The 24,984-nt window shown below is 38.5% G+C and overlaps 2 protein-coding genes across 3 annotated transcripts in view; both read left to right on the forward strand.

Annotated features, from left to right (window-relative positions):
- ddah1 (dimethylarginine dimethylaminohydrolase 1) overlaps positions 1 to 10,928 on the forward strand; it is a 53,607-nt gene extending 42,679 nt beyond the window's left edge. For both annotated transcript variants that reach the window (XM_053686123.1, XM_017487508.3), the window contains exons 4-6: positions 535 to 654; positions 5,341 to 5,484; positions 7,897 to 10,928. In XM_053686123.1, coding sequence (XP_053542098.1) covers positions 535 to 654; positions 5,341 to 5,484; positions 7,897 to 8,013 — 381 coding nt within the window. In that variant the 3' untranslated portion in view covers positions 8,014 to 10,928. The remainder of the gene's footprint in view (positions 1 to 534; positions 655 to 5,340; positions 5,485 to 7,896) is intronic.
- Positions 10,929 to 14,498: 3,570 nt separating this feature from the next.
- On the forward strand, positions 14,499 to 17,495 carry c15h1orf52 (chromosome 15 C1orf52 homolog). Its single transcript, XM_017487509.2, has 3 exons — positions 14,499 to 14,931; positions 16,590 to 16,791; positions 16,901 to 17,495. The coding sequence occupies exons 1-3, from the start codon at positions 14,635 to 14,637 to the stop codon at positions 17,071 to 17,073; spliced, it is 672 nt and encodes a 223-aa protein (XP_017342998.1). The 5' UTR covers positions 14,499 to 14,634; the 3' UTR covers positions 17,074 to 17,495.
- The last annotated feature ends 7,489 nt before the right edge of the window (positions 17,496 to 24,984 follow it).

A 24,984-nucleotide genomic window follows, 5' to 3' on the forward strand; every position in this document is an offset into this window, starting at 1 on the left:
GGACGTCTGGTCTGCAGAAGCATGGTCAAGCAGCTTTGATTCTCAATTGCAAGGCAGAAGGCCAAGCCAGCACCAGGGCATTCTTCGCTAATATGCTAATAATGCAGATGACATTCAGTACATAATGAGTAGGAAATGGTTGTTTGTCCTCAAAAGTGCTTTGAATCGACTCCTTATCGCTGTGTCTTTTACAAGCCATTACATTAATGTTGAACTTTGTGGTTGATTTGCGGAAGCCATCAAAGGGAAATTAAAGGGAGCCGCTTACTGAAGTCTGTTTTATTTTCCACAAACACTATTAGTGTGAAAACGCGACATTAATTCTTCTCATGTGTACTTTCTCTCTCGGATATTTCATGTATTCATGTCCAAACAGCGGTTCTCAAAACATGTTTAGGAACACAATGACGTGTGTGTATATACTGTGCAAGCAGTGAGTTCATATTAAGTTGTTTATACTTACAGAACATTGTTTTAAAAGATAAAACCTATGTAACAGAAGGTCATTTTAAAGGATGTATAACTGGGTTGCAGGACTATGCTGTGTCCACTGTGCCACTTAAGGATACCCTGCACCTGAAGAGTTTCTGCAGTATGGCAGGTCCAGGACTTATTGCTATTGGTTCCAGCGAACCAGCCCAGAAAGCCTTAAAGGTAAAGTATCTTGACTCTTGCCGCAAGTGTCCAAGGTTTCACTCGTCATGAGGAGATTGTGGATTTGAAAGGCATAGCCATCTCTAGGGAGCAAAATTTCCCTACCCACTTATTCAAATATTTCAGTACCAGTCATAGCTACATAAATTAGATTTTACATGAAACTACATGGGTAGTGTTGCTGCCTCAGCTCCAGGGTTACTCTCTGGTTCACATGTTCTCCAGTTTCCGTCCACCTACTAAAAAATCCTGCCACTAGGTGAGAATGTGCGTGTACATGGTGTCCTGTGATAGACTTGCGTCCCATCCATGCCAAGTGGTCCCAGGATAGGCTCTGGATCCTCCGTAACCCTGACCAGGACAAAGTGCTTACTGCAGATAATTGAAATCAATAGATGTTTTTATATCTTACTGCCATAGCATCTTTCTCCAGCAAAGGCTGTGTTCCAATACCAGCATTGTTTCCCTAGTGGTTGTCAGGACAGTCTGGTGGAGGAATGGCATTGATCTTGCTCTCCTGCAGGGCATATCCACGCTTAAAAGGGCAAAGACTCTGAGGTGCCTGCTTTTATGACTCCATGCCATTCAAGCCGATTTGTTGGGAAGGCTCTGTATTAATGACAAAGGGCTCCAGCGAACCTTAAACACATTCCCACATACCGGCCAAAGGGCTTTGCCGTGTCCCAAGAAACAATGGATGCTTTCAACTGCTTTCACCAAAAGATCTTATTTTCTATTGTGAAAAGCTTTGGTGTACTTTCTGCGTGATTGCTGCTAAGACAAACAGCTTTGTTTATGCAGAACTACTAAAGTGCTTCCTCTGGCTCTGCCCATTCAGGTGTACACTTCTCAAGGCAACACCCCCAGGAACTGTTGCCTCAAATCCATTTTACTGACACCATTTTGTGTGATTAGCTATCTTAGAAATAGGCACGACTATTATATTTCGATCTTGTTTTGACAAAGTAATATTAGAATAGGAATAGTATCTTTAACAAGAATAAAATTTTGCAATGACACATACATGACAGAAAAACTCCAGGAGAAGGCTTAATATTGCGTTCTACTAATGAGACTATTAAAAAAAAAAAAACAACCTTGCTGTGCCATTCTTTCTTGCCAAGTCAAATCGGGACGCGACTTTGGAATGCTGGGATTTTTCCAGGATTTGGAATGCCACTGTTGCCTAAACAAATCCAGAGAGCTCCGGTGCCCAAATAAACATTCAGAACTTGGACTTTGTCATGGAAATTTACCATGTCATGTTCGAGCTGATCTCTTGCCTTTAAGTACTTTAAGATAATGTTCTTTTTGTACCTTTGACTTGTTCGCATCTTCTCGACAAGATATTTAGAGAAGAGCATCGATTCTGGTGTGAGCTCTAGTAAATCTAAGATTTCGTCTCCGTTATTTTCCTCATCATGCTCTTACTGTGGGACACACTGGAAAGGTTGTCCGAAACTAAACACACCCTACGAAAAGATTAATCATGGACAAGTCGTGGCATATCTGTTTCAAACAAACAGATACTGCTTTATCATGCGAGAGTTTAAAAGAGCTTTAGCACGCCAATATAAAATATAAAACACTCCACATCATGAGATGCATTCTCATGAAGTCTGTCTGAAAAATCAATACATTCAATTCAAATACAGGGGATTTTCTTTTAAATAATGTCAGTACTGCCTCAAAAGAGGCACTTCTGAGACTCTTATTAGTCAAAGTCAGAATACTACATTTTCTTTCCTGATACCGATACTGAAAGTGTCGAAGCAGTGAAACAGTGGCTTACCAGTGTGTTGTGCTGTGTTGCTTTACATGACACAGCTTTTTTTTCAACGTTGCCCAGCTTTATGTACATTACATTGCTCAACAAGCAATCCTGTAATATTTCTGTCTAGATTCGTTACAGAATTGGATTCGACTCGTTCTTTGTTTATCTCCTATATCCAATTCAACATTTTCTGCTGATATCAGCCCAATACCAGATATCGGATAAGTGCTGTCTCTGCTCATTACTTAGCTTTGTCATGTTTGGTTAGTGTTGCTGTAGTTTAGTGCGGCCTTTTTTCCCCCCTAGAGTTATTGTACACCGATTTTTTAAAACATCTCGTCTTTTTCCACACACAAACTTTTACACCTCTGTGAAGTGGCAAAACATCTATTCACACACTTCGACACATACAGGCCATTAACAGTGCCTTATCCTCGTCTCACCACGCTATACTTTAAGTCGTGCCAGTCTTAGCTCAGCATCGCCCTCTGTGGATGTAGATGGCTCCACTGGCACTTGACTTAAACAGCCACCATAATGTAATGCCTTTGTGCTCACACTGTCCTACAATTAGAACGTAAGACAATAAAACATTGATGCTGCATGGCAGAAACAATTCAGTAAGCACTCTAATTTTAGAAGTCAGCATCTTGGCCACTTATAGGCATTAAAATAGCGCTGAGCTCACAGCTTGATTTAGCATGGTGTTCAGAGTGGCCACAGAGTCTATATAGAATTTTATGAATGTGTATATGCTTACCTCTTAGCTCAGTGCACTAATGAAGTAGGTATCATTAGCAGGCTATTAGAATAATGGAGTAGTGGTTTGGGACGGCACCAACAAGGCTGACAAAACATTATCTTGTAGACAACTTGTGTGGTTACGAGCAAAGACCAAGTTGGAGGACAAGCTTAGGAAATGGTCTCCTTTATTGCAGGAATAGTTAATGGAAGAGATCTCCCAAGCTTTAACATACAGTTCACTTTTTTGGATGTAGTAGTAATAAAGTTATAGGCTCAGAACCAAACGAAACAGTACTATCCACGCAGTATGATGAAGTGCAAGGAAATGAGGAGAAATGGGTTAGTTCATTTACACCTGCGTCTTTTTTTTGATTGAAAGTGTGGCCAAGAGTCCATGAGTATAACTATTCTGCTCTGCCAGTGTAATGGATGGTCTTCCTCTCGACATGTCAAAGTGACACTAGCCTATTATGGGCATATATCTGTTCACATAAACAGAAAAGGGATGTTAGTTGGATCATTGAGGGGTGGTATAATGGAGCGTCAGGTAGCGTTTCTGCCCACTGCTCTCAAATCACTGCTCTCCCCCCGTCTGTGTGGGTTTCCTCTGGGTTGTCTGGTTTCGTCCTACCTCCCGAGAACATGCCAGTAGGTGGACTGGTGACTCTAATTTGGGAACGGTACCCTGCAATGGACTAGCGTCCCATTAAGGGTGTTCTGCCTCATGCACGGTGTTCCCGGGATAGTCTCCAGATTCACAGCCACCTTGACCAGGATAAAACAGATGCTGAGACAGAATGGAACCTTGTAGTGGTTTGGGACGGTTCCAGTTGGCTAACAATGGAATTTGTCCTCCACTTCCTCTTACAGTCGTTATTTTGCCAATGACAGAAAAAAAAAAAGGTTTCGTCAGTGTGTGTGTGTGGTCAGCAATGACTCCTTGTTTAGATTTCGAGGTCACGTAAATTCCATGAGTGCGATTCATAATCAAAATTAAACTGACCGCTCAGTGAGATGAGGTCATCTACTTCACATGCTTCCACAGTTAGACCACTCCACTTATCTTGCTTTCTCTCCATCTTCCTATTCCCTCTGTCTTTGTGTGTCTCTTTTACTTTGCCTGCTCACTCTCTTTCTCACTCTTCCTCTCTCTATATATTTCACTGTCTGTATACCTCTGTCCCTTCAACTCTCTGAGTGTCTCTTCTCAATCTTTCCCTTTGTAGGACACATGATGTCTGTTTGACAGCAGGGCAAAGGCATGTGCTGTACAGTAAACACTTGCATTTCATGACTTGCGCAATAAATATCTGTTTAGTGCTTCGAGCTGGAGCGTATTTCCTTCTGCTGCTTCTTACTGCCGTTTATATAAACACAGGATTAGCTAATCAAGCCAGAGCTCTCCCGTCATTCCTGTTTTCTCTGAGCTCTTGGTGCTAGTCATCCAATTTGGCCTGAGAGGTGGGCGTGAGAAACACGGTGGGTCAGTTCTGTAGACCACAAGTGGTCAAGTTTTTTGTCTGAGAAAAGATTGGCGTGTCCCAATAATCCGATATATAAACTCCATGGCATCTAGTTCATAGCAGGCACCCGGCTATTAACTGTAGTTTTATGAGAGGTAAGGTGACTTTCTTCTTCCGACTTGAACACATCCAAATGTGGACTCGAGGGCACACCCAATCTTTGTGAAGACCTTCCATTAATATTGACAAAAGGCACCATTTTGACTCTGTGTTTTTCAATAAGCAGCTTTCCTCACATGGGGACCAGCCAGACGTCCCCACAAGGTCAAAACTGTCAGTTATTCCCATCCTTGTAGGGACATTTGGTCCCCACCAAGATATAAAAACTTGCCCACACACAGAGTATATAAAGACATATAGCTGAGCTATAGCCCTTGTGTCTATAAAGTGTGTATATAACAGACCATGTGAACAGAACTTAGACCCACATACACTTTTACTCTATTTCTCTCTCTCACACTCTCTCCATCTCGCTCTCAGTTCTGAGATTACATAATTGAATATGACATCACCTGTTATGGAATGTCTGCTTGACCCGGGCTTTTCCCTTATATAAACACCAGTGCTCTGTGTGTGTGTGTGTGTGTGTGTGTGTGTGTGTGTGTGTGTGTGTGTGTGTGTGTGTGTTTCACTCTCTCTATGCAGACAATGGAGCAGATGAGTGATCATAAATATGATAAACTCACACTTCCTGACGATGTTGCCGCAAACTGTGTGTACATGAACCTGCCCGGTAAAGGCCATGTCCTGCTGCACTGTACGCCGGAGGAGTACCCAGAGAGTGCCAAGGTCTCAAATACACACACACACACACACACACACACACACACACACACACACACACACACACACACACACACACACACACACACACTGAAATATGTTGTATGTTTAGCCTGTACCAACCGAAGCAAACCAATAAAACTAAACGATCTTTTTCATTCCCACAATGTCTGTGCTGTGTTGGGAAACACTTGAAGCACTGTAATCTCAGGTACAGGACTACAGTCATATTGAAGATGGAATTTGGCTAAATAAAACTCAAAATCATGACAAAATTCCACACACACACACACACCTCATCCTGAAGTCAAATGACAGAAGATAAGTTTCATGTACTTGTGTTTAGCTATCAGCTAAAAGAAAAAGTCCTACAGGGATAGATAGCACTCTCTCACCTAGACAGCAACAGCTGCTTTTTTTTTTAAACCTGAACTTTATTCTATAATGCTTGTCTCATCCACAGAAGGGAGGTGAAAGGTCACTGGTTCAAGAGGGAGATGTAAAGTCAAGAATCTCTCCTGGTAAATCAGGCACAGTAAAGTGAAACACAAGTCGCTATGATGCGAGTGCTGAGGTGGCTGTTAGAAAGCAGCAGAGACATAAACATAGCTGATTTAATGTCTCAAACTCCGTATTGAGTCATGACCATTTTTTTTCATCCTGTAATTGTTTGGCCAAGAGTCTGGAGCAGGTTGGAGAGGGTTCTCAAAAGTATTCTTTAAGAGTCTGTCATTCAAATACAAAGGGGGGGGGGGGGGGGGGGGGCTAGGTATTCTTTCTTGGAAAATGTGTAGGAAAACACTGGTTGGTTTTTTGGAGGACCTCCACAGAATGACACATCTCTTTATGGGTTTTTTATGATGGTGTGATATTTTTCTCACCAGTCTCTCTCTCTCTCTCTCTCTCTCTCTCTCTCTCTCTCTCTCTCTCTCTCTCTCTCTCTCTCGCTCTCATATTCATATATCCCCCTACTTTCAATATTTCTTGAGACAGTTTCTGGCAGCAGAATGAGACCAAAAGACTGGAAAATCACCTTTAATTACAGTTAATGTCTGTTAAAATCTCTTTCATGAGTTCTTTAATTAAACACATCTTAATTAGTAGTTAGAGACGCAGCCGCGGATGAGGTCACTGATGGACGTGGCACCGTTAAAATGCATGACTTGTTATAATTGAGTTTTAAAGGGGGCTAATCTGGGTCACTCTAAGGAAGTTTTTTTTTTTTTCTTTTTAACTTGGGGAGTTCAGAATAAGTGTACACTAATGTATTTTTTTTCTTTAATTTATGGCTGCATTAAACTAAGGCCATGAAACACATTTTGTTGTAATTTTCTACTTATCCAACAGAATAAGTGCGTTCATTAATTAGTTACGTCTATCCGAGACATCCGAGACAGTTTTGGTGACTGCAATCTTTTTATTTCCTTTTTTTTTTTGTAATATTTTTGGATAAATTGCATCTATAACATGTCTTCTCTTAAACTGTAAAACGTTTATTTCCTTGTTTTTGTCCCCTTGTGACCACTCCATTATCTGAAACTTAGCAACATGTCATATACACGATATGGCCATTATATGTGGACACCTGATATAACCATATGTGTATGATGGACATCCCACTCCAAAGCCCCTGCTCCAAGGCTTATTGATATTTATTTATTTGTTTGGACTCTCTTTATATTATCAGCATGAAACGGAAAACAAACTGTAAACGAGCGATCTATCTATCTATCTATCTATCTATCTATCTATCTATCTCTCTCTCCTGCATATCAGTGGCTCCAGCCTCCGTTACTAACGCTAAAATGGCAGTTTGTAATTAGCAATGGAGGCTTCAGATGGGCTGCATAATAAATTAGTTCCACACACCAGAGCGTTTTATGAACAGAAACCTGACAAAGGTCTTGAAATAAAACATCTGAACAATGTCTTGACGTGTGGTGATTGGGGTATAAGCAGAATAATTGACTCCGGTCTGTTGAATTATTAGAAAATAATGCACTTATATTATTTTAGAAACTCTTGTCAATTATTCACAACTCACTAACTAGAGTAGAAACATATGAAATTAGCAACTAAAGACTTCTGGTTTTATTAAGTATTCAGATTTATTCTTTTTTTTTTTTTGCTTTCAAAAAAAAAAAAGGTCCAATACAAAAACTACTTGTAAGAATTACAGCAACCACGGATGAAGATTCATTGCAATACCTCTTGTTTTTAAAAATAACTAAAATCAGGTAACTATCCCTTCTAGCAGCTCTGCGCTGTTATGTCAACACAATTCTCAATCTAACAAACTTCCAGGAACATATGGGCTTCAACCAAGGGAAAATAGCAAGGTCAAGTGGACAAGAATGCACTAAAAGCTCTCCTGGGGCTTTTTGATTTACGACTCCTGTGTTTTTGTTCCTGCTGCAGGTGTTTGAGAGGCTGAAGGAGCACATGCTCATCCCCATTCCTAACCTGGAGGGGGCGAAGGTGGACGGAGCGCTCACATGCTGCTTGGTTCTCATCAACAAGCCAGCCAAGGTCTAAAGGGCCGTACCGAGTGCACACTTAAACCCTGCACCAATGCCTTTAAAGTAGGATGTCTGGACTGCTTTGCTGTGTTATGGGATTATTATGGGAGGATCGGAGGCTAACTCAGGGGTCTAGTCCCAAATTCAACATATTAACTCCCCTTGAATAGTTGCTAAAAAAAATCTCAAGACCCTACAGTTACCAGGTCGATTGTACAGTGAGCATGTCACACCAATTCCTGAAAATTTTCAATTTGCTCACTTATACTTAAACAAAACAAGATGCATTAGCACTGGTCTAATACAGCATATAGGTTCTGAACCACTATTGGATAAGAATGCTTACACATGTTGTGCGGAAACAAGGGTGGTGTTGAGATTTGAATTCACAACCTTCCCTTTGGTTTCCCAATGCCTTAAACACTGAGCCACCACTGCCAGCTATTATTGCCGAGATGCCAACTTATCTGTAGCATTTATGATTTTTGGCTTCTTTCTACAGCGATACGTGAGACATCTAAAAACTATACATTCTATAAAATTCACACATAACAGACCAATAACAATATAATTTAATGGTGGAAAAACAATTCACTTAAGGGAAAAAAACACGATTCAAAGATGGGAAAGAAGAGCATTTGCTTCTGGCTACTTTCGATTCAGTAAAAAATAATGGGAGAGCTGCATATAGTGGGGGAAATAAGTATTGAATGTGTCAACATTTCTTGAGTAAATATATTTCCACTGGGGTTATTCACATGAAATTTTCACCAGACATCAGTATTAACTCAAGAAATCTGGAAATATAAAGAATTCACAACATTAAAGTCCATAAATAAAGTTATGTGTAATAAAGTGGAATGATACAGGAAAAAAGTATTGAACACACTAAGAAAAAGCAGTTCTCCAAGCTAAGGCAAGGAAAAGGCTGAAATCCATAAGTAATTACACCCCCTATCTGTGCAAATTAATATCAGCTGGGTTAGTAAATTGATGGTCTATAAAAAGGCTTTTCGTTTCCAAGGTGTCACACAAGAAACATCTCATGATGGGTAAAAGCAAAGAGCTCTCCCAAGACCTTCACAACCTTAATATTGCAAAACATATTGATGGAATCGTATGCAGACGTATTTCAAAAATTCTGAATCCTCCAGTGAACACCATCAGGATCATTATCCACAAGTGGAAGCAACATCACTCCGTCATCAACCGGCCACGCACAGGAGCTCCTCACAAGATTTCTGACCAGGGAGCCAGAAGAATAGTCAGAAGAGTAGCCCAAGAGCCAAGGACCACTCGGAAAGAGCTCCAGAAACACTTGGAGGCAACAGGTGCCATCGTCACAGAGAAAACAATAGGCAATGCTCCACTGCTCACGCTCACCCCACAAGACTCCATTACTAAAGAAAAGGCATGTCGAAGCTCATTTAAAGTTTACTACCACTCATCTGGACAAGCTTATGAAATACTGGGAGAGTGTGGTCTGGTCAGACGAGAGCAACATGTTTGGAGAAGAAATGGCACTGCACATCACCATAAATACACTACACCAACAGTGAAGTCTGGAGGTGAAGCATCATGGTGTGGGGCTGTTTTTCATCACATGGTACTGGCAGACTTCATATAATTGAAGGAACGATGAATGGAGCCCTTTACCGGGAGATTCTTGAGAAGAATCTGCTGCCATCCACCAGGATGATGAAGATGAGACGTGGGTGGAGCTTCCAGCAGGACAACGATCCAAAGCATACAGTAAAGGAAACTCTCAATTGGTTTCAGAGAAAAAAATGAAGGTGTTAAAATGTCCCAGTCAATCACCTGACTCCAAATCCAATTGGACAAGATTTAAAGACAATATGTTTAGAAGAATGGACCAAAATCACACCTGAATACTGCGGCCCATTAATTTCTTCATACAGGAAGTGTCTTGAAGCTGTCATAACAAACAAAGACTTCTCCACAAAGTATTAAATACATTTCAGTTAGTGTGTTCAATACCTTTTTCCCGTGTCATTCCTCTTTATTAAACATAACTTAATTTATGGAATTTAATGTTGTGAATTCTTTATATTTCCAGATTTCTTGAGTTAATACTGATGTCTGATGAAAATTTAATGTGAATAACCTCAGTGGAAATATATTTACTGAAATAAATGTTGACTTGTTCAATACTTTTTTCCCCCACTGTATCATTGAGTAGTACTCACACTGGACTTTTAGCTAACTTTACCTCACAAGAAGCTGTCTTATTCACCAATATGTTCTAGGGCTTTTGTGATAAACTTTGTTTTTTCTCTGCGCCTGATAGGACTTCTTGTTAGGAATATTGGAAGGTCTGTAAATTTCAAAATGGGAGTGGTGCATTCATATTACATTCCACAACTCTGAAAAATGCAGCCTGCCCAAAAAACCCTGAAGAAAGAAGCCAGAAGTGAGCAAAAGTGTGAATGGAACACAGCCTATGATTTAGCCTCCTGTTATGCCATGTCCAACACACCCAGTGACTCCCAGTGCAATCCTTTACAACAATTACTTCCTAATCCTGTTCATCCTGGGAGTAGAGGTGCGATAAGAGCAAAAAAGATTTGTAGGCCACGGGAAGCAGACCAGACAGATTTTAAACTCAGCCCTTTGTTCTAGTGTCCTTAATTCAATTCAACTTAGTGCATTTCAACATAGAAAAGAAATTGCTGAACTCAGGAGTACACGGGCCTAGCAAGCCTGCAGCTTGAAAAGCATCACAGAGATTATTTCAACCTTGTTTGTTTGCAGGTGTGAAGGTGTGCATACGTACGAGCCCAAATTCCTAATTGTTTACAATCCTTTAAAAAGCCACTAGAAGACCCTGCCACTGTTCCTGCTGTTTTTCTACAATCACTAAAGTCAACAGAGATTTTCAGTAGCCAATAAAGAGCTCTTGCGATGACCTCATTCTGACTGATTTATGATGCTGGATACATCTGCAATTATTTATTTCTCTGGGGTTCACATTGCATTTCATTTACTCTTTAAAAAAAAAAAAAAGAAAAAAGGATGTACTGATGTTGTAAATGTCTGATGTTGAATAACTTTATCATACTGATATTAGCTTCAAACAGTGTATCAGTATGATGGTGTGATTTTATCATTTTAATGCAAAGTAGCTTGGGACCATCACTGTTCTAGATCATCCAAGATCATCATTACACTCAGGATTTTCTATAGCCAGCGAATACCCTTGATAGTATTTACTTTCATTACAGCTCACGGTCATCAATAAACAAAGTTCCAGACAAACAATGTATGCCAAATGAACAATTTAAATGTTCAATGAATTGTTAGGAGATCACAATTTGAATCAAAAGAGAGAGAATACCTGTCCATGATAGTTGGGTGGTGAGAACACCAACAACCATGAATCTGCACTTATAGTACGTTTTCTGTTGAAGCTCTGAACATCATTTTGGTGCAAATGTTCAGTATTTTGGCTACAGTAACGAAAGAAAATGCAAGAAAGAAAGACAAAAAGAAAGAAAGAAAGAAAGAAACTTAAATCCAATGTTCACACTAAACGTCCACGTTGTAAATTGCGAGTGACCAAATCGGACTTTCGAGTTTATGCTGTTGTGCCGCAGATGAAGGTTGGCTGGTTAGCTTGCTATGAACGTTGAGATTTTCTGGGTTGTTTGTTTTTTTGTGGTCAAAAAAGTTTTAAAAAATAATGACTTTTCATACACAGAAAGAACCCAAGACTGCTGATCCACACCAAGGCCTTCTCATTCCCTGACCTGCCTTCATCCCAGTCACAAAGTCCAAAATAAGTTTTTAAACCACATTTGGCTTATACGTGACTGTAAAAGGTCTGAATTAACTTTAGATGAAGCATGATAATCTAATAACCTGATGGATACGAGCTTACTGGCATTCACACTAGTTAGTGACAAGTCGCACATGTTGCTTGCAGTTTGTCTCTTGTTGGCATGTAGCAACTCCCACTACACGCTAAGCTTCCTGACTTCGTTGGCAGATTAGCAAAGCATGCTAAATGTACTAGCTATATAGGTACACTCACTAAAGGCGCCAACAACCTCTGCTACTTCCTTCTAAGCTTTAGTTTTCTTAGTTTTGTAATGTTTGTGCACATTTAAAGAGGTCGTTTATGACCGGATAACATGAGTTTTCTTCCATTTCTGAGCATCAGATAATAAAAGGAAACTAACTGCAGGTAGGAACTAATGTTGGGGAGACAAAGGACGTCAGGCCATCATTCCAGCCAATCGTTTGGATTTGTCGCCTTACAGTGTCATATCTAATGAAAATGATCATCTGCTCAGACCTTTCACTCAGAAGGATAAACACACACAACTGGATGAAGAAACTTCAGCAGTATGTATATGCGAGTCAAAACTGTCCCTTATCTCAGCCCGTTCTCCACCACCATGAGTTTCAACGTGAAGTTTTGGAACAGGATCGAACACTAAATTTGACTCTCTGACCTATCTCTCTTTCTTCGCCTTGCTAACACTCCCTTTCTCAATCTTGTACTTTCTCTCTCTTTATTCTGAATACTTTATAACGTTGATGTCATACAGTGGGAGCATGGCTTGGGACACGTACAGTATATTTCACAGCTGCCTTTCTGGCACTCACAGAGGGGATGACGCCATTTCCGCAACACCTCAGCCACAGATACAAAGAGATGACGATGATGGCGATGAATGACTTTGTCCTGCTGCTGTTTATACAAAGTGTGTGTGTGTGTAATAAAATATTTGGAAGAGACCTGCCAGTAAAGCATTGTTGAACCAAATTGCTCATGGAGGGAGAGACAAGGCACTAGGGATGGCCAATATGGTGTGATGGTAAATCCCAGTATGCAAAGACGTTTTCACAATTTTTCACCTAGATTTGATATATATACACCAAACAAGCTCGACTGATTTATTTATTTATTTATTTATTTATTTATTTATTTAAAGTATAAAAAAAACATCACAAACAGATTCACACAATGTTGGGAAATTTGAATACCACCTGTAATAAATTTTCCAATTATAATGATGTTATAATGCTCTTTAGCAACTTGAATAAAACTCCTTTCTTTCCTTTTCTGCTTCTTTTCAGACTTTCCCCCCCAGACCGCTCCTTCTTCTCGTACTCTTTCTATCTTTCTTTTCCTCTCTTACACTGACCTGCTTCAAAATGGCCAATGGTGTTCTTCATGTCCTGAGTCTGACGTGTTTTGGGCTGTAATAATAAACTGTACAGGTTGTGAAAGCTTAAAATCTCTTGTGAAAATCCTGTCGAGTTCAAAGCTTTTCTTTTCTATCTCTCTGTTTAATGTGATGTTAGAAGCGAATTTACTCAGGCTCCTTTCTTGTGTGCTTCAGTCAGACATTTGCCATTATGTCCAGCCTCATTTCCTAACCCTTTTTTCCTTTTACATAATAAAGTTTGGGTAAAATGTTTATCGGACCTGTCGATTATTATTATTATTATTATTATTATTATTATTATTATTAAGTCCCGTATCCTTACTCACTTTGAAAGTTTTGAAAGAAATAGTGAAGGAACATTCCACAGGTGCTTCAGATTGCAGTGCTGATGAACAGTACATAGTTGCCAGCTAGTGGTGCATCGTGGGTAGCACAATGAAACGAAGCATTTTAAAAAACAGCCAGACGATGCAACTGAAACTATTTTTTAAATGAGTAACCTACTGAGTATTAATCAATACGGCCATGAGGAGGGCTTTACACTAATTCAAGCACTACTAGTGGCATTCTTTATGCTAGCTAGTTGATTTTAAATGAAGTGCATCAGCAAGCTACAGTTGTTACCTTAGATCAAGTACAAATAAACAAATTCAAATAATATTTAATTCAACTGAATCTCTGACCTCATATGGATCAAAGCCGTTTATGACACCATACATGTATATGTTTGTAAATTTATATAAATCTTTTTTTTTAATTATCTACAGCCAAATTGCTTCACATTTTAATAAGTAAAATAGAATCGAAATATTTTCACATTCATTTTTAATATGAGAGAGAAGCTAATAATCAATTTGTATTCTAATACAAATAGTATCTCAGGAATATTACAAAAATATGAATAAATATGTTTTTAGAAGCTGCAGACATCTTGTTTTAATTATATATGGCCAGCTTGCTTCATTTTGTACAAGTAAAAATGCTGTCTAAATAATTCTGGAATACGAGTAATCAGCCTTGAATAAGCACATTTGCATTTCTATAACATTTAATGAATATTAATCAGAACAACGACCATGTTCTACAACACTGTTTTCATTTTCTGCCATGTAACGATTAATATTAAAATATATTTTTCATGATTCATGACACGTTTCCTTATAAACAAAAACAAAACAAAACAAAAAAAACAAGAAAAGAAAAGCTAATGCCTATTTTAAATCTAATTAATAAGTAAGGTCTGTGAAATGTTTTGTCAAACAGGTTGGACCTGGACGCTATGTGTCGTCATCATTCTGCGCTCCGTTCCCAACGGTCTCGCTGTGTCGTCATCAGCGAGCGCCGCAGCCAAAATGGTAGCTTGTTTCTGTTGTTGTTGTTGTTGAAATGTTCGCGTAAAAGCGGTGCAGGTTTTATTAAAGCATCCAGCGATTCCCGGCAAAATGTCTGACGAGGAGAAGGAGAAAGGTGAAGGGCGGAATTTCTTCATGACCTACAGCGACAGCGACCTGAGCGACAGCAGCGACTCGGACGACGGAGAGCAGAAACCGTCGCAGAAGAAGAAGAAGCTCGATGAAAAAGCTGGATCATCAGGTGGAGAGGTGAAAAGCGGAAGTGGGGGAGTTCCGTTACCTAAACCGGATGAGCTTTTCAGGTCGGTGTCCAAGCCCGCTTTCCTTTACAACCCGCTAAATAAACAGATCGACTGGGAGAGCCGCATCGTTAAAGCTCCTGAAGAGGTGAGATGTTCGACAAGCACACATGGGTGTGATGTGCAGGGCTGCACGTATTCTACCTATATAGAGTACCTATATATATTATGTGAACAGTAATTCAAGAAGATGAAACCACATGTGTGTAAAAAATCAAATGAAAATGCACTACATTTTTTTTTTGGGGGGGGGGGCAATAATCAGGAGAAAAATAATGTGAAAATGCAGTTCGTGCACTACAATGTGAAAAATGTGTGAAACTAAATGAATATCGTGATTATTTATGTTCCTGTGACCTTTTTTGCATTGTTTAGGGCAAACAAGTGTCTCCGAACTTTATCATTTTTCTACATAATCTCCATTTCGTTCAGCGACAATACCTGCGTTTACATGGACAACAATAATCCACCCTTAATCCGATTAAGACCATACTCTAATTAAGAAACTACCATGTAAACAGCCATTTTTACTTACCTTAATCTAATTAAGGTCATAATCGAAGTAAGCAATAATCTAATTAAGACAGGTGGAGTACTCCTGTTTTAGTCGCATTATGGACGTGTATTAATGACATGTAAACACCTTAATCACATTATGAACGTCGTGTGGGAGTTTTCACCGCATTTTGCGACAGGACACGATCACACACGGCAGTTTTGCGTTTTACGGCGAACAAGAGAGTTCGGCTGCGTCCCAAATCGCATACTTTCCTACTATAGGCCTGTAGTGGGGAAAAATACATGTATCTTGGCTACAATATAGACGGTAGCTACGTGATTTGGGACACACCCACCGCTTCAAGCAGTTGTGTATTAGCACGTATGGCATGACAAATAATTAACTGCAGTTAAAGCGTTCGTAAAAATAACTAAATAAAAACTCCCAAAACTGTATACGGTACCATAACGAAGACCATAACTGTATGTTGATACGTGAAATTCTGGAGGGACGTCGGACGGCGTGGCGCGGTGATGTAATGACGCGGGCTGTTAATGTAATTATGTTCTAAAACATGTAAAACGGGAACATGACAGGAGTATTCTAAAAGCGACTCAAGTAAACACCTTAATCACAATATTATCTTACTCAGATTAAGGTCAATAATTAGATTACTGCTGTCCATGTAAACGTAGTCAATGTTCCAGTGCTTCCAGTGTCCGGATTCCTCTAGAAATATATAATAATGTTATTGTGATTTTGCCAATAAAACCCTGTATGTAGTCAAAGACAAGTTATGGTTGTTGAAAACCAGGTCAGCATCATTATTAAAGTTCTCTATTATGATAATCATGTTAAATGTTTTCATAGTTTGTAATTACACCACAATTCTGTTCCATGTATTTGTCTTTTTGGGAACGGTTTAGACCCAAAATGGACCTTCAGAAAGTCGACATAAGCGCCATGATTTTCTAGCTAGAGTGTCTCACACACACTGCCTATCATGGTATCTACCGATATTTTGTTGTCAGTAAAAATTTAGCAGTATGCGATTTGAGCAATTATCAGGCCACTAAACCAGTTAAAAATGTGAGAACATCAGGCGATCTACTTCAGCCGTGTGTCATCTCGAATAAGATCGAATATATAATCGATGAAATCTCCATCTGTTCGTGACGTGGTGTGAATACAGGCTCAGACTCATCGTCATGTTGGAACTGACATGTCTTGTGTTTTTTCGTCTTCAGCTTCCTAAGGAGTTTAAGGTGTGGAAGAACAACGCCGTTCCTCCTCCTCAGAGTTACGAGGTGAAGGAGAAGAAGGGTCCGCCTCCCGGCATGGACATGGCCATAAAATGGTCCAGCGTGTACGAGGACAACGGCGACGACGCTCCTCACCGACAAACAGAGCAGGCCCGGTTCCTGCCTGACGATGAGCTCGCACAATCTGGTAATCAGTAATCCATAAACATCCATATGCTGCACACCGACCGTCCGTCCGTCTAAGGCGGTGAGTCTAACCGTGAGTTTAAAAACACACTTGTTTACGTCTCTTCTAGATGATGACGATGATGATGATGAAAACGCAGAGAGGAAGTCCATGTCGGCTAAGAAGCGTAGAGTGGAGACGTTCCAGCAGAAAGAAAAGAGGAAGCGGGATCTGGGCCAAGCCACATCTGATAAGAACTTTGTCGAGGAGGAAAAGAGGATCTTGAGGCAGTGCATTGAGTGATGGAGGAGTCGAGCCTCAGTGATGCTCAGAGATGAGTCTGAGGAAAGACTGCTCGCTTGTAGAGAACTGAGAGCTCACCGTGGGTTTTATGGGTGTTTTATGTTGCTATATACGTGCATGTGCCTGTAATCAGTGTATCAGGCAATATGTAGTGAATAAAATAAAACACTCTGGGATTTAGAACATGTTGTTATAGAGAAATAATAATGATGTGATGAAGCTAAGTCACTGCTACCACCTAGAAGTTGATTACTTTCCTATAACAGCATGTCACGAAGTGTTTTATTCCTCTTATATTACAGCGATTTACTTTACAAAAAACAAAAAAAAAACTTTTGTCAGAATTCTGTGTTTGTGTTATGTTTGCTGTGAATGATTTCAAATCTGTTGTAGAAGATTAAATTCAGTCAGGTTGAGAGTCAGGGTTGTTTCTCAGCTGTCCGCTTTTTCTGTACACCTAATCTTTGCTTCCTCGAAGATAAAAGTCAAACAAAAACGTTAAAGGCTCTTTACTTTGTAAAGAGATTAGTATTGACCGACAATAGGCCACCAGATGGCGCCCTTAGCTAATATTACTGTTATGCTGTAGACTTGAAGATGTCATATTAGATGTTTTATTATGAAGTCTGAAAAGTCAACTCTGCTTTTAGACAGCTCAAGCCTTTAAAACAAAACTGTTACACTGCTTTAAAGTGAGCGCTAGGAACCTTTACAAGGTTCCACAACTGCAAGGAAGCATGGATTTGTGAGTTACTTCGGATAAGAACGTCTGCTAGAGAGGAGGGGTTAGGATATCCATGGTTTGCACCAGTAGTCACCAACCCTGTTTCTGGAGATCTACCTTCCTGAATACTTTTGCTCTTACCATAATGGTGCCCATCCGACCATCTGATCATTACCTTAAGAAGTTCTTGATCAACTAAAAGAGGTGTGATAGATTTTGGTTGGAGATGAAACCTGCAGGAAGGTAGATCTCAAGGAAGAGGGTTGGTGAGCTCTGGGCTACACACTTCATATGATTGAGATTTGGACCGTGCTTCCAAATACAAAGCAGGAATAAAATAATAATAATTTATATATAAATAAAATATAAATATGTAAAGGATTAAATTCAGTCAGGTTTATATACACATAGACACCCGTCATATGCATGCAACTTAAATTTCCAGCACCTCCCATATAAAATGCTCTCTTTCCTACCTGAATGCGGGAATTTTTTTTTTAAATGGTAAAGATCAAATGCACTCTTAAGCTAATTTTTACACTGATTTTTACAAATCACACCAAAGAATTATTTGTGGTTGTAGAACGCATGATGGGATGGCGTAAGTGAGAACCGGAACCAAACTCTTTCTAAGTTGTTTCACAACCGTATACATAACTATAAATGGATAAAGCTATTCGTTATTTATTAATAAAGAAATAAATATAAAGTGTTGGCATATTTCTGTGATATCGGAGGAGTAAAACACTTGGGGACGTGCTGTTATAGGAAAATAATCAACTTCTCGGTGGTGACAGTGAGCACATGTCACATTTTTGATGATGTTCATCTTTGAAAAGTTTTTAAAAAATGCTTAGAGCGCTTGTGTAACCGAGACTGACGGATGGGACACGACAGCAAAGCATTTTCCTTATATCTACATTCCATGACTGACAGCTCTGAAATATGTCTTGCCCTGCAGCTGCTCATATCGGGCAGCTAATGGAGCAGAGACGCAGCTCCTTTTCCCTTGGATGTGCAACATAGAGCGAGAGAGTGGGTGTAAAAAAAACTTTCTCTCATTTGTCTCCTGAAAGCGTTGCATGATCAGAAGAATTCCTGCGATATCTTTCATCAGTCTCAGAGGTGAAGTTCTGATAAATATGTCCGTGATAAGACTCCTGGCTGCAGGTATGTGCCCGGCCTTGTCCCAGAAACAAAGCCATTCCGAGAGGAAGGGTTTACTTATCACCACACTGTCATGGGTCAAATTCTCACATATCTGTTTAAAATGTTGTTATATATATATATACACAGTATCTCACAAAAGTGAGTACACCCCTCACATTTTTGTAAATATTTGATTATATCTTTTCATGTGGCAACACTGAAGAAATGACACTTTGCTACAGTGTAAAGTAGTGAGTGTACAGCTTGTGTAACAGTGTAAATTTGCTGTCGCCTCAAAATAACTCAACACACAGCCATTAATGTCTAAACCGCTGGCAACAAAAGTGAGTACACCCCTAAGTGAAAATGTCCAAATTGGGCCCAATTAGCCATTTTCCCTCCCCGGTGTCATGTGACTTGTTAGTGTTACAAGGTCTCATGTGTGAATGGGGAGCAGGTGTGTTAAATTTGGTGTCATTGTTCTCACACTCCCTCATACTGGTCCCTGGAAGTTCAACATGGCACCTCATGGCAAAGAACTCTCTGAGGATCTGAAAAAAAGAATTGTTGCTCTACATAAAGATGGCCTAGGCTATAAGAAGATTGCCAAGACCCTGACACTGAGCTGCAGCACGGTGGCCAAGACCATACAGCGGTTTAACAGCACAGGTTCCACTCAGAACAGGCCTCGCCATGGTCGACCAAAGAAGTTGAGTGCACGTGCTCAGCGTCGTATCCAGAGTTGTCTTTGGGAAATAGACGTATGAGTGCTGCCAGCGTTGCTGCAGAGGTTGAAGGGGTGGGGGGTCAGCCTGTCAGTGCTCAGACCATACGCCGCACACTGCATCAAATTGGTCTGCATGGCTGTCGTCCCAGAAGGAAGCCTCTTCTAAAGATGATGCACAAGAAAGCCTGCAAACAGTTTGCTGAAGACAAGCAGACTAAGGACACGGATTACTGGAACCAAGATAAACTTATTTGGTTCAGATGGGGTCAAGTGTGCGTGGCGGCAACCAGGTGAGGAGTACAAAGACAAGGGTGTCTTGCCTACAGTCAAGCATGGTGGTGGGAGTCTCATGGTCTGGGGCTGCATGAGTGCTGCCGGCACTGGGGAGCTACAGTTCATTGAGGGAACCATGAATGCCAACATGTACTGTGACATACTGAAGCAGAGCATGATCCCCTCCCTTTGGAGACTGGGCCACAGGGCAGTATTCCAGCATGATAACAACCCCAAACACACCTCCAAGATGACCACTGCCTTGCTAAAGAAGCTGAAGGTGATGGACTAAACCCTATTGAGCATCTGTGGGGCATCCTCAAACAGAAGGTGGAGGAGCACAAGGTCTATAACATCCACCAGCTCCGTGATGTCATCATGGAGGAGTGGAAGAGGACTCCAGTGGCAACCTGAGAAGCTCTGGTGAACTCCATGACCAAGAGGGTTAAGGCAGTGCTGGAAAATAATGGTGGCCACACAAAATATTGACACTTTGGGCCCAATTTGGACATTTTCACTTAGGGGTGTACTCACTTTTGTTGCCAGCGGTTTAGACATTAATGGCTGTGTGTTGAGTTATTTTGAGGGGACAGTAAATTTACACTGTTACACAAGCTGTACACTCACTACTTTACATTGTAGCAAAGTGTCATTTCTTCAGTGTTGTCACATTAAAAGATATAATCAAATATTTACAAAAATGTGAAGGGTGTACTCACTTTTGTGAAATACTGTATGTATGTATGTATGTATGTGTATGTATTGTATATATATATATATATATATATATATATATATATATATATATATATATATATTTTAATAATCAGAAATATTTTCCAGTTACGCCATTTTTGGGTTTGTTTGTTTTTAAAGCACACACGTATGAACTATGAATGAACAATCCTGGACGTTTAAACCGCAAATATGCGTCGACTGAGTAAGATTTGTTCTCCTAAACGCTGCTGTGTGCATTTATGGTTTGGCGAGATGTAAACGTCAGCGTTGAGGCTCTGAGGGAATTATGGGATATTTAAAAGAATTCAAACACCATAGGGCTGAGCTTGCATCATTATAAGTCAAGAACAATAGGTCCTTGTGTAAATGTGTGTGTGTGTCTGTGTGTGTGTGCGGGTGGTTGGATACACACACACACACACACACACACACACACACACACACACACACACACACACACACACACACACACACACACACACACACACACACACACACACACATACATATATATATATGACCTTAACTTTCATGCATATTCATTCCTCTCCTCTGTGTCAAGTTCCAAATTTTTGGCAACAATATATGAATTCAGTAAATTCGACCTGTCACACCACACACACGTCATTACATTTACCAAAAAACGAAAGACTGTGGAGGTTTAGGAAATGTAATGGAAAGAAAGAAACTCAAGTGTCAGTAAGTTTAGATCTACTTGGAGAAAATGAAATGGAACAATAAAAAAATAAAACAAAAAGAAGAAAACAAATGGGTTGTAAAAGTATTAATAGATGAAACTGAAAGAAAGAAAGAAAGAAAGGTTCAAATGTAATTGGACGAATCAACATTCAGAAATATTATCATTATTTTTTAATACTTGGATGCAGATCCTTTGCAGTCAATGACTGCAGGATGTCTGGAACCCATGGACATCACCTAATACTGAGTTTCCTCCCTTGAGATGCTTTCCATGGCCTTTACTGCAGCTGCCTTCAGTTGTTGTTTGTTTGTGGATCTTTCTGCCTTCAGAAATGTCTTCAGTAACTGAAAAGCAGCTTAATTGGATTGAGGTCATTGGGTATTTAAGAACGTTTCATTTCTTTGCCTTAAGAAGCCCTTGGGTTGCTTTCACGGTATATTTCGGGTCATTATCCAGTTAGTTATCCGTCTTATCAGTTTTGCAGCATTTGATTGAATCTGAGCAGAAAGTATAGCTCTATACACTAAAGAATTCATCCTGCTACTTCTATCAGTAGTCACATCATCAATAAACACCAGTGACCCGGTTCCACTGGCAGCCATACATGCTTATGCCATAATTTCACATTTTCGAAATATATGACATTATATAATATTTATGAAGTTTTTATTTAGAATTTATGGAGTATTATGGAATATCTATGGAGTATTATGCAGTATCATGAAGTATTATGAAGTATTATGGAGTATTTGTGTTGTATTATAGAGTATTATGTATTGTTTATGTAGTATTATAGAGTATTATGGAGTATTTATGTAGTATTATAGAGTATTATGGAGTATTTCTGGAGTATTATGTAGTATTATAGATTATTATGTAGTGTTTATGGAGTATTATGGAGTATTATGTAGTATTATAGATTATTATGTAGTGTTTATGGAGTATTATGGAGTATTATGTAGTATTATAGATTATTATGTAGTGTTTATGTAGTATTATAGATTATTATGGAGTATTTCTGGAGTATTATGTAGTATTATAGATTATTATGTAGTGTTTATGGAGTATTATGGAGTATTATGTAGTGTTTATGGAGTATTATGGAGTATTATGTAGTGTTTATGTAGTATTATAGATTATTATGTAGTGTTTATGTAGTATTATAGATTATTATGTAGTGTTTATGGAGTATTATAGATTATTATGTAGTGTTTATGGAGTATTATAGATTATTATGTAGTGTTTATGGAGTATTATAGATTATTATGTAGTGTTTATGGAGTATTATAGATTATTATGTAGTGTTTATGGAGTATTATAGATTATTATGTAGTGTTTATGTAGTATTATAGATTATTATGTAGTGTTTATGGAGTATTATAGATTATTATGTAGTGTTTATGGAGTATTATAGATTATTATGTAGTGTTTATGGAGTATTATAGATTATTATGTAGTGTTTTTGGAGTATTATAGATTATTATGTAGTGTTTATGGAGTATTATGTAGTGTTTATGGAGTATTATAGATTATTATGTAGTGTTTATGGAGTATTATAGATTATTATGTAGTGTTTATGGAGTATTATAGATTATTATGTAGTGTTTATGGAGTATTATAGATTATTATGTAGTGTTTATGGAGTATTATGGAGTATTATGTAGTGTTTATGGAGTATTATGGAGTATTATGTAGTATTATAGATTATTATGTAGTGTTTATGGAGTATTATAGATTATTATGTAGTGTTTATGTAGTATTATAGATTATTATGTAGTGTTTATGGAGTATTATAGATTATTATGTAGTGTTTATGTAGTATTATAGATTATTATGTAGTGTTTATGTAGTATTATAGATTATTATGTAGTGTTTATGGAGTATTATAGAGTATTATGTAGTGTTTATGGAGTATTATAGATTATTATGTAGTGTTTATGGAGTATTATAGATTATTATGTAGTGTTTATGGAGTATTATAGATTATTATGTAGTGTTTTTGGAGTATTATAGATTATTATGTAGTGTTTATGGAGTATTATGTAGTGTTTATGGAGTATTATAGATTATTATGTAGTGTTTATGGAGTATTATAGATTATTATGTAGTGTTTATGGAGTATTATAGATTATTATGTAGTGTTTATGGAGTATTATAGATTATTATGTAGTGTTTATGGAGTATTATGTAGTGTTTATGGAGTATTATAGATTATTATGTAGTGTTTATGGAGTATTATAGATTATTATGTAGTGTTTTTGGAGTATTATAGATTATTATGTAGTGTTTATGGAGTATTATGTAGTGTTTATGGAGTATTATAGATTATTATGTAGTGTTTATGGAGTATTATAGATTATTATGTAGTGTTTATGGAGTATTATAGATTATTATGTAGTGTTTATGGAGTATTATAGATTATTATGTAGTGTTTATGGAGTATTATAGATTATTATGTAGTGTTTATGTAGTATTATTATGTAGTATTTATGTAGTATTATAGATTATTATGTAGTGTTTATGTAGTATTATAGATTATTATGTAGTATTTATGTAGTATTATAGAGTATTATGGACTATTTATGGAGTATTGTGGAGTATTATAGAATATTATATAGTGTTTATTGAGTATTATGTAGTATTATAGAGTATTATGGAGTATTATATGGTGTTTATGTTGTATTATGGGGGAGATTAGTAAAATTTGCTGGTCCAGGCTCCATGCAGTAAACACCTGCACATGGATTCAGTTCCAGCTGGAGTGTGTAAGTGTGTGGAAGCCCAGTGGGAGGCATTCAGGAGTGTGAGACAGACAGACGGAGAGATGGTGGGAGAGAGAGAGAATGTATGTGTGTGTGTGTGTGTGTGTGTGTGTGTGTGTGTGTGTGTGTGTGTGTGTGTGTGTGTGTGTGTGTGTGTGTGCATGTATGGCACAGGAGCCAGTTAGTCTGACCCCACAGATGATAAGCTCCATCAGTAGGAGAGACACGCAGTGGCAGGCTGTCAGCGTGGAGTCAGATGGCTATCATTCTCCGTTTCATGGTTAAAGAGTGACTTGACCTTGCCTGCTGCAGGTCTTCTGTGTGTGTGTGTGTGTGTGTGTTTCATAAATAATTTCTTTCAACAACAATAACAATGACATTATTATTATTATTATTATTATTATTATTATTATTATTAACAATAATAACAATAATCATGGAAAAAAGAAAAATGCATGTTTACATAAATACGAGATGATAAACAAATAAGAAAATCTAAAAGTAGAAGGCACAATAAGATGGACGTGTATGGAAAGATCAGGTGCGTGGAAGTGACATGTTTATACGAGGTGTTGATTGGTTTTCTGCAACAGCGCAGGTCGATATTAATGCACTCGTTCGGATACCTTCTCGCTTCTATCGCAACAGCTGATTTGCAGGGGTTATACATAAAACTTTTTTTTTTTTTTTTTTTAAACGCTTTGATGACGTACCTTTTCTGTCATTTATTTAGGAGTCTCCGACATCAGCGCTATGTAACAAAGCCGTAACTTTTCCCACACAGAGTTTACTCTTTACGCTGGGTTTTTAATGTATTTACTCGAATTTATATTTAGTT

This window comes from Ictalurus punctatus, chromosome 15, assembly GCF_001660625.3.
Source record: "Ictalurus punctatus breed USDA103 chromosome 15, Coco_2.0, whole genome shotgun sequence".
Taxonomy (NCBI): domain Eukaryota; kingdom Metazoa; phylum Chordata; class Actinopteri; order Siluriformes; family Ictaluridae; genus Ictalurus; species Ictalurus punctatus.